The 12,888-nt window shown below is 39.4% G+C and overlaps 1 protein-coding gene across 6 annotated transcripts in view; it reads right to left on the bottom strand.

Moving 5' to 3' along the window:
* Window positions 1-12,888, bottom strand: part of PATJ (PATJ crumbs cell polarity complex component) — a 336,033-nt gene that overhangs the window by 50,916 nt on the left and 272,229 nt on the right. For all 6 annotated transcript variants that reach the window (XM_024740399.1, XM_024740403.1, XM_024740400.1 and 3 more), the window contains 2 exons: window positions 9,466-9,580; window positions 6,257-6,390 (listed from right to left, as the gene is read on the bottom strand). In XM_024740399.1, coding sequence (XP_024596167.1) covers window positions 6,257-6,390; window positions 9,466-9,580 — 249 coding nt within the window. The remainder of the gene's footprint in view (window positions 1-6,256; window positions 6,391-9,465; window positions 9,581-12,888) is intronic.

The following is a 12,888-nucleotide window of genomic DNA, read 5'->3' as shown; positions in this document are numbered from 1 at the left end:
AAATTTTACTCAGCTTGCATAATATTTTTGCTTACAGTCATATCCTTTAAGATCAGAAATGCCCAAATCTGGAAATTCAGAGGTACTATTCGTTAACATTCTTTCAGTGTGATTCATGGACTTTTTGAAAACTCTGCTTCGATTTAAAATAAAACTAAGGTAATAAGATGTTTTGTATAAAAATATATGACTTAAGCAATAACAGTAAAAGGAACTTGGCTTTGGGGGTTCACACGCCAAAGCAAACCACGCTCCTCATGAAACAGACTGTGCAAAGTTCATTTGAAGGAGAACAGCAAGATAAAACACTTAATCAAATGTAAAATAGTTTTCTACTCTGCTTACTTTAAAAAATATCTAGTGCTTTAAGTTGCCACAGTCCTACAGTTAAATGCTCAGAAGCTGTAACAGCTAAACAATGGTATGCAGCATGGTGAAGTGTGAAATCAGGTCACTTCAGAACCTGACACATGGTTATAGCTAAAGGACAGATATTCTTCACATCAATGTCTAGATGGAAGAACTTCGCCACATAGTGTCCAAATGGGAGAGTCCTTCTATCTTGATGCTTCTTGCTAATGGACCTGCCCTAGAGAACTTCTGCTTAATAAGAATGAATTAAACTGGTACTAAATCAGGTGGTGAAAAAGTTACAGGTGTGCAACTTGGAGAGAAATGACAAGATTCTGAATATGACATTCCCAGGCCTTTTTAATACTACGAATATCTAAATTTTACAATCTATCCAGGGAATCCACTGACCTCATTTACAACAGGATGGTACCAAGAATATAAAGATAAAACAATTGCCCTCAGTCTAACTGTATTCCTCTTGCAAAGAGATAAGCTTATCTCCGGACCCAGAAGAATACCAGTATAGCAACTAGGACTTATATTTATGAACTTTCCTTTCCAAAAGTGATAACAATTAATAGCTTCCCTAAAACAAAACAACAGAACAATAATTATGCCTTATTCTCTACTTTAAAAAACTCAGGACTTTGAAGTTTTAAGAGATTTGTGAGATAGGAAGGCAAAGGAGGTGGGAGGAGAATGAATTTTCTTATACTATCATTTTGAAAAAGAGATTTATAAATGTAAATGTTGCTCCTTGATTAAAAAACAAAGTCTAATAATATCCTTGCAGAGTGGCTGCCTGCCTCTGTCAAAATATTTCCTGAGATGGGGCACTCGCTATCCCCAGGCAGTTCATGCCATCTTTGGTCAGCTGATGTTTAGGAAGTTCTTCCTTAAAATAATGTGAAACGTGTTTTTCACTGGGCACCTTGGGAGCACCTGAATTGTTCTCATCCTTCATCCACAAGAAGATAACCTTACATGCTTGCAGAAAGTCATTGTTGTCCTTCCTGGTCTTCCCTTTTCCAGTCTGTTCAATTCTACCTGAGATAACGTGGTTCCAACAATGTTCTTGTCAACCACATAATTATGCCCAGAAATGAACAGAATACTCTAGCTATAGCTAAAACCGGTCAGAGAAGCACTCCAGACAGATCTAACAGCATGTGCCAAAGCCTTGCATCAGGTGGGAACAAGGCTCATTAAAGGAACTGCAAAAGGCTGGCATGGCTGGAATTCAGAGTGAGTACAACGAGGCTGGTTAGAGTCATATTTTTAAGTGTGCAAGGCTCTATATGGGGTACCAAAGACACAAAATCAACAGGTGTGTTCTCAAGAAGCTTAGGGTCTGGTGGGTGAGATGGATAACTCCCTTTCCCAGGTGCAGGTTGATGACACAGAGTGGTAGTGCTAGAAAAGGGGTCCCAACAGTGCGGCTTTTGAGTCAGACTGTCTAATTAAACTCCAACCGGACCAACTGCTAGTACTGTGTCCTTGGAGAAGTTACCTCGCTTACCTGTGTCTCGGTTTCCTCACTTATAAAATGGGGATAATGCTACTACTTCTATAGGATCGTTGTGAAGGTTAAATGAGATGATGTTTATCAATTATGTATTAAGAACAGTAACTGCATCACTTTTTAAAAGTTTGATGCTGAAAAACAAATGGCTAATTATCTAGAAACAGAGTCATGTTTCTCAATATGCAGGAAACATACTAAAGACACACAGATGAAGGGAGCAAAGGATCTACTTTAAGACGAATGTTTAACGATAATTAATAAGAACTGAAGTCAGTGTAGACAGGCACTGGGAAAAGTCCTTAATATTCTTTATCTTAATTAATCTCCATGCCAACCTTCCAACCTTAAGAGGTAGATTTGGTGGTCATCACCACTGTTTTACAAAGGAAGAAGCAGATTTAACTCAGAAGGGTTAAGTCTCTTGTCCAAGGTCCCACCACAGTTAAAGTTCTGGGATTCTGATACTGCAGGATCAGCATCATTACTCTGCTATGCTGCCTGTTAGGTTTAATAGAAACACTGGCTATAGTCTGGGACCTCTGACAATGGTACGCAGAGAAAGGAAAATGCAGAGTGAGGGCTCTGGAGCAACTCTCATTCTTTCTTCACTTCATTTGCTCAATCCCAAGAACAGTTCAAGTCTGCCAATATGCTTAAATAAAACATTTAAGTTTTTCTTTCTCTTCTCTAGAATTCCCAAGACTGATAATAGAATAACCCCAATAAATGACACTGGAGAGCTATATTTTAGTTCTTCTGAGGACACTGCAAATAAAACTTCTAGTCAGTAAGCAAACGTTTCTGAGAAGGGGGCATTGAGGGATTCCAGGACAGGTGTACGAAATATGATGCAAGCATCATAAGAGGTAAGAGTCCATGGTCTTCCATTTGGCAGAATATGCCAAGTCTTCTGAGCCACAGGATTTCATGCAAATTACCACTCCAAGACCAAAAAGGGGGCGGGAGGGAGACAGGATGAAAAGATGGCTAGATAGATGGATGGAAGGAAATTTTAAAAATATTAATTAATATACGATCTCTTTTATGTAATGTGCCTTATCTGGTTTCCTGGCTGCGTGCCTCCCTCAAATGCAATTGTTGAAATCCTAGTGCCCCTGCTCAAAGGAGGCAGGGGTCTTTGAGAGGTGATAAGGTCATGAGGGCAAAGCCCTCATGAATGGGATGAGTTCCCTTATAAAAGAGGCCCCCTGGGCTTCCCTGGTGGCGCAGTGGTTGAGGGTCCGCCTGCCGATGCAAGGGGACATGGGTACGTGCCCTGGTCCGGGAGGATCCCACATGCCGCGGAGTGGCTGGGCCCGTGAGCCATGGCCGCTGAGCCTGCGCGTCCGGAGCCTGCGCTCCGCAACGGGAGAGGCCACAACAGTGAGAGGCCCGCGTACCGCAAAAAAAACACACACACACACAAAAAAAAAATGCAAAAAAGAAAAGAGGCCCCCTTGCAGAGCTCCCTTGCTCCTTTCACCATGGAAGGATACAAGAAACCTGCAACTTAGAAGAGGGCCTTCATCCGACCATGCTGGCACCCTGATCTTGGACTTCCAGCCTCCAGAACTGTGAGAAATAAATTTCTGTTGTTTGTAAGCCACTCAGTCTGTGGTATTTTGTTACAGCAGCCTGAACAGACTAAGACACCTGCTTACAAGAAACACATAAAAATTAGCCTGTATTAATTAAATCTAGAAAGTTCATACTACAGATTTACTTTTTTCCACTTTCCAGAGAAATTCCCTATTTTAACAGTTCCTATTAGGATTTTTCATTGGTTGATCCCCTATATAGACCACAAACATTAAAGGCAGTAGAATCAACTTAAATGAGTGTGTGAGCTCTTTAAGGGCAGGGTTATTTCATTCAATTTTGTATCCTCAGCAGTAAGCAAAGGGCAGCCTTTGAGCAAACACACGCTTCCTATCAGAGGAGCCACACTCACCAAAAGCAGACCTGGGGACACAGCATATGGTTAAAACAACAGAAGAAAAGGTTGTCATTGAGGATTGGGTCCAGGTGTGCTCCTCAACCTTCCCAAGGGGGTCACCCTCGGCACTACCTTGGTATTTTAAGAGGTCTATTTAGACCTCTTAAACCTCTTAGACTGGGTGCAAATACAATGAGATGCTAAGTGAGACCTCCCTCTGTGATCTCAGAAACCACCTGTCTTGGATCCAGAGAAACTATTTATAGCAGATAGAACTGATGTGGTGTCAAGACCAAGTCCCAGAGGCTTAATTCCTCTAAAGATGGCAAAAAAAAATCTATTGGACACACAACAAAGAGGGCACAGAAACCCTAATTGGGCGTGGGGAAGGGGGCGGTGGTTTGGGGCAAATGCTTAAGAAGGATCACCAGCCCTTAGAATGTGCTCTTTCCCAGCACCAGAGCTAAAATAAGGATGCATATCAGGATGCAAATAAGCAAGTGCAAAGGTGCTTCTGTCAGTGGATCTCAACATTGTCCACGATTTCCTTTAATATGCTCTCATCTTTGTTTGCTAACTTCCTGCTGGCTGGATGCACTCCCAGGACCTGATTGGATAAAGTGACCTGGAGTGTCAATTAGGCTATGTGTCCCATATCAGAATTTGGAGCCAGGCGGGGGGGGGGGGGGAAAAAAGAGAGACCCTCACTGTGGTAAACAATGGTTTTATTTGTTAAAGCACCTTCCACCCACCTCCTGTTCAGCCTCACCAAAATAATCATGCCTATATATTGTGAGTCTAACTTACAGCTTTTGATGAGGTACCTGAGGTTAGGAAATAAAAGCTGTGTCTCATTTCTCATTTTTAAGTGGTGCTTATCCTTCCAAGGACAATGGGATTTGCAGTCTCAAAAGGCAGAACCATATATTATGAACCTCAAGATGCTCTTAAAGAATATTTTTCGGCTGCCTCATGGTAGCAAGAGAAGCAGAGCACAGTATTTCTCAAACAGCCTCTCATGCAGGATGCGGAAGGTGATGTCAAGAAGTGGAAGCCCTCAAGCTGGTGGCCAGCAGCACAAATGTACACAGTATTCCACCCAACCTGATGAAGACGTCACAGTGCACGCTGGACGCTACACACAGCAGTTCCTGCCTGCACAGGCCAAGGCAGAGTAATTCAGCAAATAAATTATTCTGAACCCTGGAGAAAAGTTTTAACGATACTTTAATTGAGCTGAAGGAAATAAAATCCTTTAATAAATAAACACCAGCCTCTGCGCACATTCAGGTTCAGGTGGCTCACTAGTAGGGTCAAACTAAACATAGGATTCTCTAGATCAGTCCGGATAGCAGGAGAGAGGAGGAACATGACAAGGAAACATGTAGAAGGCAGTAAGACCCTGGTTTCTGCAGCCTATGCTGTTCTTGAGTTGCCTAGTGCCTTGGGGGACTAATATTCATTACAGAAAAATAGAACAGGATTCCCTGCCCCCTCCAACAGTACTAACACAGAAACATATTTCTGTCAAAAATGGAAAGAATTATTTTATTGATACTATACTTGTTTTAACTGTAAATACGGCATATACAATTTACTTCTTACCAAATAAAATGAGCAAAAGATATACCAAAATGTTCATTTAAAAGCATATTCATTAGTAAGAGTGGTTGTCTCTAGGGGGAGGCCCTGGTTGGGATCGGGGGTGGGGTTGAAGGGCAAGGCTAGGGCAAAAGGATAGGAGGGAGATTTACCATTCACTTTATATCCTCTGTGTCAGTTTAACTTCGAATAATGTGCATGTATTACTTATTCAAGTAATACATGCACATTGATTAATCACATTTTTGTAAATCAAAACCCAGGAACTTTTACATTTTAATGGCACTGTTGATCAGTGATAATCAAAATACTGAATAATCAAAGATCCATAATTCAAGTAAAAATTAACGCTCTAGACCAATTAAAAAAAATTACGAGTAGACGTGAACACGGTCAAAATGAAGCCAGGCCAGGCTTCCCTGGTGGCGCAGTGGTTGAGAGTCCACCTGCCGATGCAGGGGACACGGGTTCGTGCCCCGGTCCGGGAAGATCCCACATGCCGCGGAACGGCTGGGCCCGTGAGCCATGGCTGCTGAGCCTGTGCGTCCAGAGCCTGTGCTCTGCAACGGGAGAGGCCATGGTGGTGAGAGGCCCGCGTACCGCAATAAATAAATAAATAAAATAAAGCCAAGCCTAAATTTTGGGAGTGGAGTAAGTGATGTACACTTTTATGTAGCAGTCCACTATATAATAATGATGATAATGATGATAATAACAATAGTTCATATACTTACATACTTATGAAAAAGCGAAGTCTTCCACAGAAGTGACCCAAGGCCATAATAAGGCTCAGCATCTAACTCTGTGCCAGTGGATATAGTTCACTTCTAGAAACTTACCAAGGGTGTGTCTTTTCCTCCCACAATGCTGAGACCAAGCCCTGAACGCCCCTTGGATATTTCTATAATCATTTCCTGGCCAGGAACAATGGGACATGTGGCAGGGTCCACTGACATAGGAGCATGGAAACCACCTGAAGAAGGAGTGAACACAAGAATGACTGGCAAGTAGGAGATGCAGCTCTGCTTGCACACTCCACTGCTCGGGGAGTGCAGCGTTTACATGTGTTTATCTTTTCCTCCCAAGCACCATGAAATGAAAAGCTGGGTCACTACTGCCCATTCACCCGGGGATGAAACATGACGGTCCTATGACATTTTTGAGATTAAAACAATAGCTACCACCAACCCACATGATCAACCATTTTAGTTATACTTGAAATTTTAAAAATCTTAATATATACCATGAAAACTGGTATGGAAAAATTTAAGTTGATTAAATGATTAAGTACATATAGGTAGATGTTATAATGAGAATAAAGACTGGTATAAATGCTGAGCTACAGTTATAAAATACTAATTAAGAAATAGTGCTTAAGTACTTTCAATTAGAGCATATCATATGAATTAAAATGTATAAAGTATCTAATCAATAAAGTATGGCACAACTGAAAATAACATCACCTAAAAATGATCCCCAAATATAAATATACACAGTAAAAAAAAAAAAGTGTTATAAACACAACACTGTAGAATTAATTGCTGGGTCCATAACTGAAAAGGCTTGTGAAAAGAGTTATTGCTGTTTTACTTTTAAAAATCATTGTTTTAGACTGGGTTTTTCTAAAAACTGGGGGAGAAGAAATATTAACACATATACATCTTCAGTCAAACCTAGCTCCACTGAAGAATCCGAACATTCAAAATGTTAGTTTCAAGAGACTCTTCTACAAATAATATTTTCTAGAGAACGTCATCTTTTTTGATAACTAGTCTTGATCATCATGAGTACTGATTCTTACACAGTGATATAATTTGGTAAAGGTCTGATAATAAAGGGCCCCATCTGCTGGTCAGCTGCTGCTAATGCACAGGGGCCAAGCTGAGATCCACAGACCTCTGTACAAGCTGGGGCCAGTACACTATGGCCTGAGGATCAAGAATGGTTTTTATTTCAGAAGGTTGAAAAACAAAAATCCAAGGAAAAATAACATTTCAACATATGTGAAAATTATATGAAATTAAAATTTTAATGTCTATAAATGAAGTTTTACTGGAACACAGCCCTGCTAATTCATTTACATCTAGTCTACGGCTGCTAACAGCAGAGTTGAGTAGCTGCAACAGAGAGACCACGTGGCCCGCAAGCCTTATATTTACTCCTTGACTCCTTACAGAAGAAGTTTGCTGACACTTGGTAGAAAACAAAAGAACACAGGCCCTAAATAAGCCTGTGAGGGCTCTGCTCTGACTCAGCGATAATCATTGTCTTCAGGACCAAAGGGCACACAAGTTTCGGGGTGCTACCGAAGTGGATGTGAGTTCCCAAGAAGGAAATTAATAGTGGGTGCAGCTGAGGATCATTCGTCATCAGAAAAATGCACGTAATCATTATCCAGGAGGCTGTCTGAGGAATTAAAGAAACAATGTGCCTGAGGTGCCCAGCCCAGGGACTGGCACTGTGTGGCTTTCATATAGGTACCGCTCCTGACCACGTGGAATTTATTAATCGAATGGCCTCTTGTGTAACAATGACACAACCTCGCAACAATTTTAAAAGGCCATATTAGAAGGCTAGTAAATCGTAAACCTAATTTGACTCGAGATCTTTTGGCAACATATGTATTTCATGCTACATTGTTCACTAATTTCCAATAAAAACAATGTATGACAGTGTCATAGTTTCATGGATGCTTTAAATAGTTTATACTCCTTATGTAAATCACTAGCTTAGTCTCTTGAGTGAGGAGAGAAAACATAGTAAGAGATACTGGAGAAGGCATTTCTTTCCCTCCTCTGCTTCTGCCTCTGGCTACCCTATAGCCAGTCCTGAGTCAGTCTTGGTATTTATTTCTCTCATAGAATCTGGCCCAAAGCCTGACTCCTACCAAGCCCCCAATCAATGTTTGGTAAGTGGATGGCTGAATGAATACAATTTCCACAGATTAAATTGTGGGATGATTAATTTCTGCTATAGAGGTAAAGATATGGGATATATATTATCAAAACTCAATTGGTCTACATTGGAGTCATGAAACTTTTTTGGTAAGAGGCCACATGGAACTTTACAGGCCATACAGGCTCTGGTGCCGCTACTCAACTCTACCCTTATGGTGTGAAAGCAGCCATAGACAATACCTAAACAAGTGAGTATTCCAATAAAATTTTATTTATGGACACTGAAGTCTGAATTTCATATAATTTTCATGAAACATTCTTTTGATTTTTTTCAACCTTTTAAAAATGTGAAAACCATTTTTAGCTTGCAGACCATATAAAAACAGATGGTGGGCCAACTGTGACCCAGGGGTCATAGTTTGCTGACCACATCCATCAAGTATTTTAGCAAAAAATCTAGTGCTTTAGAATAATACCTGCTCATAAATTTTTTATGAGTTAATATTCATGAAAAAATATGTAAAATGCAAATACCATAAAGGTGTCAGGTCTGCTAAATTCATGCAGGGTTATGCTTTACCATTGGTGAGCATGTGTTTTAAATAGTCCTTCTTTTAAAACTGACTTACATTGCATAAAAGCAAAATGGAAATACTCATTATTCATTTTGAAGGTCTATTTTCAACCATTAGTCAGCATAATTCAATCCAGGAATTCAAAGAGAGAAAGTGATTATCAATTTCTTTAAGCACTGAAAATCAAGTCTTTAAATAGCTTACATCGACATACGCAAGGCTACAATTTGGTTCAATGTGATTTTTAAGAGACATTACTCATAAACTAAACACAATATATTGGAGAGACTAGAGAATAATCTGCAAGACTCAGATTCAAGTAGCATTTAGTGAGGGCCTTTTTTGTGCTACTACTTTTATATTCAATAAGTAATAGGCAATCCCACTAGTGGAGATGAGAAAAAATGATTTTGGAAGTAAAGTGACCTGCCCAAGTCCCAAAGCCCAGGAAGTAGAGCAGGGATGCCAGCCAGGCTTCCTGACTCTTGGTCCAGTGCTCTCTTCAGGACATCACAATCCCTTCTTTTTCTAAGGTTTGATGAGTGGATTCAATTCTGCTCAGAGAAAGACTCATACCATAGCCTGTGAAGTCTGCATCTGCTGAATGGTATGAAGATGGTGCTAAAGGGATCTCTTGTGAACTGAATGAGACTTTCGTTGAATATTTTTGCTGTTTCATTTGGCTGCCAGCCTACAAAAGAAAGGAAAATTAGATGAACGTCAGAGAGGAGAAAGGTAACAAGAGGAGAAGACTTTAAAATTGGTGTATTGTTACCAAAACAATGGTGCACTCCAATAATGCCTCTTGAAAATTTGGAGTTGGAGAGGTGGCATGGGGAAGTTAGGATGATTTTTGTCCCATTCCCCATGCTTCTCTATTTAACTTTATATCTAAAATGCTTCGGTGAAGGATGGATCAAGGAAGGGAAGAAGGATAGAAGCTATCTTTGTGGTTTGTGTATGAAGCTGGGGCCAGGAAGCATTTTTACATGATGAAATCAGTGTGAAGTCTGTATATCTGTGCTGTGCTTAGTGAAAAACATCTGTGCTGCAGATGTTCTCAGCACATGACACTGCCCAACTTTTCTGGACATACTAACAGAGTCAAAGATGCATGAGGTAGGTTAATTGAGCATTAGGGTTAGGAAGAGACAACAAACCCAGGTACATCATTACACTTCAATTCACCTAAAAGAATGCTTATTCACCTTTGATTCCCAGTGCCTGGAACATAGTAGGGCCAGAATAAATGTTTGATGAATGAATGAATGAATGAATGCAGAGAGAAAAACTGAAGACATGGAAACTCAGAGTAGGAAATAAATCTGTAATTCATTGAAGGTACAGAGACCTTTGCTGTGCAAGCTTTGGAAAATTAACTTGTAATTCTGAATTTTTGTTGATAATATCTCTAATGAATATTAGTATTAGAAAACTAAGAAAAACCAAAAGGACTCCATGCTTGCTTAACAGGCAGTTAAGAAATATAGGTAGTGACCTGGCCTGCCTTCTGGATCTCTAGTTAGCCAGGAAACCCATCCCCAGCTGGAAGATACAGATAAAGAAACCAAGACACAAATGTCAAGTGACATCTGAAATCATACAGCTAATGAGAGGAAGAAGTAGGACTAAAAGTCGGCATTTGAAGAATGTTGCAAGTTTAAAGTGTTTATCAAACAGTTGCTAGGTTATGATTCTACTGGTGTTCTTTTTTTTTTCTCTGCAGTTTTTCTATCACCATCATTTAATAATGACCATTCACTTATTTAAAAAGACTTTTTTGAATATATATTTTCAGTGATTTTAAAAAGAAGAAAGTGAAACAATGACAAACTAGGGGTTACTATGAGAAAACTGAACAATGGAACCACCTAAATATCCAATTACTCTAAAGACCACACTTCCCAGCCTCCTTGAAGCCAGACATGACCACAGACTAGTCTATGGTCAATGGAATGTAAACAAACATGAACTGTACAGTTTTCAGGTCATTTTCTTAAGGAGAACAATCTTGCCTTCCCCTTCTTTAGACGAAATGTGGATGCAATGGTAATAACTGGAGCAGCAGTCTTAGACCAAAAAAATGGATGCTATAGTTTGAGGATGGTAGAGTAATCAAATAATGGTACAGTAATCAGATAAGAGGTGCTTGGGTCCGTGACACCATGGAGATACCATGTCATCCTCAAACTGATCACAGCCACACCGTTAGGTAAAAGAGAAACTTCTTGCAGCAATTGAACATAATCTTAACTCACAGTACTTATGTCACCTTTCCTTTGTATAATCTCAAGAAAGAAAAATTGATAATAAAGCTAAATGCCAGCTACAGAGCTCTTTTATGAAAAATGGTGTGAATTTTAAAACAGAAAAGCACAAGAGACAGTCATCACTACATCATGACTTTTATTAACAGCAGAGAATGTTTGTTGCTCATCTTTATTTCCCAGTTCATGTAGCATCCATTTCATTGTGCATACTAGGTAGGTTTCTAATAGATATGGGTTGAAAAAATAAGGAAGTAGTCCATAGAAACCAAGTGAAACAAACATATGTTTAGAGGCAGACCACTTGTTGGTAGATGTGGTGATGGATGTACGTAGCTCCCACGACTCATCCATTGACATAAAACCAAACTACCAAGTATGAAAGATTAGAAAACTTGGATTTGTGGACTCTAACCTTTAAAAATTATGTAAAAAAAATTTTTTTAATTGGGTCATTTGTAGAGATGTGGATGGATCTAGAGACTATCATACTGAATGAAGTAAGTCAGAAAGAGAAAAACAAATATCATATATTAACACATATATGTGGAACCTAGAAAAATGGTACAGATGAACCAGTTTGCAGGGCAGAAATTGAGACACAGATGTAGAGAACAAATGTATGGACACCAAGGGGGGAAAGCGGCAGGGGTTGGGGGTGGTGGTGTAATGAATTGGGCAATTGGGATTGACATGTATACACTGATGTGTATAAAATGGATAACTAATAAGAACCTGCTGTATAAAAAAGTAAATAAAATAAAATTCAAAAAAAAATTTTTTAAAAAAGAAGACAGATTGGATTTGTTGTTGAATGTCACTGTATTTGAACATCAGAGTTGGAGTGGACTTTATAAGTCATCCAGCCTAACTAAACCAGGGGTTCTCAACCCTGTCTTCATAACAGAAACTGCTAGGGAGCCTTTAAAATTTATGAATGCTGGAACCCCCATTCTAGACCAAAGAAATTGGCACTAGGGGTGTGGAGCTCAGTCAAGTGTGTTTTTCTTTTGGGGCGGGTGTTTGTTTTTTTAAGTTGAAACTTACTTTTTAGTTAAATCATGGACTCTTAACACAAGATAAATGGGTTTCTAAGAGATTTATAGAGGGAATTCTAGGAACTATAAAACCGCTGCGGATGTATCAAAGTTAAACTTACCAGTGTTTTTCTGGGGAAAGAGTCTATACTTCATCAGATCTTCATGATAAGAAAAAAAAAATCACTACTCAAAAGAAGACAGACTGAGTTTTCTATTACTAATTAGCTGTGTGACCACAGGCAAGCCACTCAACCTCCTAAATGTCCTCATCTGTAAATTGGTGGTGATACCTCTATACCTTGCAAGGTTGTTGTAGAGACTGAAGATAAAAGTACATAAATAAACCTATAACTATTCCAGGAACAACTTAGGAGTTCAATTAATAATAGCTACTAATGTTTTTATGTCCTTTGATAACATATTAATAAATGATCAGCCAGCTTCTGACTGAAAACCTTCAGAGATGAAAAATTCCATTTCCACAAGGAATCTCATTCCTTTTGTCATAGCTCAAATGGTTGGGAAGTTGTTTATGATGAGCTGACACAGCTTCACTGCAGATGTTGCCCAATGATCTCTGGGTCATTTCTCTTCTGCAGCTATAGAAAAGGGTAATAATCACTTTCTGAAAGGAGAATGACTTAGATATTTAAGTGCTCACTTTTCAGCAGGGAAAAGAAAGGCCAGAGAAT

This window comes from Neophocaena asiaeorientalis, unplaced genomic scaffold (assembly GCF_003031525.2).
Source record: "Neophocaena asiaeorientalis asiaeorientalis breed wild unplaced genomic scaffold, Neophocaena_asiaeorientalis_V1.1 scaffold581, whole genome shotgun sequence".
NCBI classification, from domain to species: domain Eukaryota; kingdom Metazoa; phylum Chordata; class Mammalia; order Artiodactyla; family Phocoenidae; genus Neophocaena; species Neophocaena asiaeorientalis.
The sequence above is the reverse complement of the archived record's forward strand: the minus strand, read 5'-3'. Positions and strand labels throughout refer to the sequence as shown.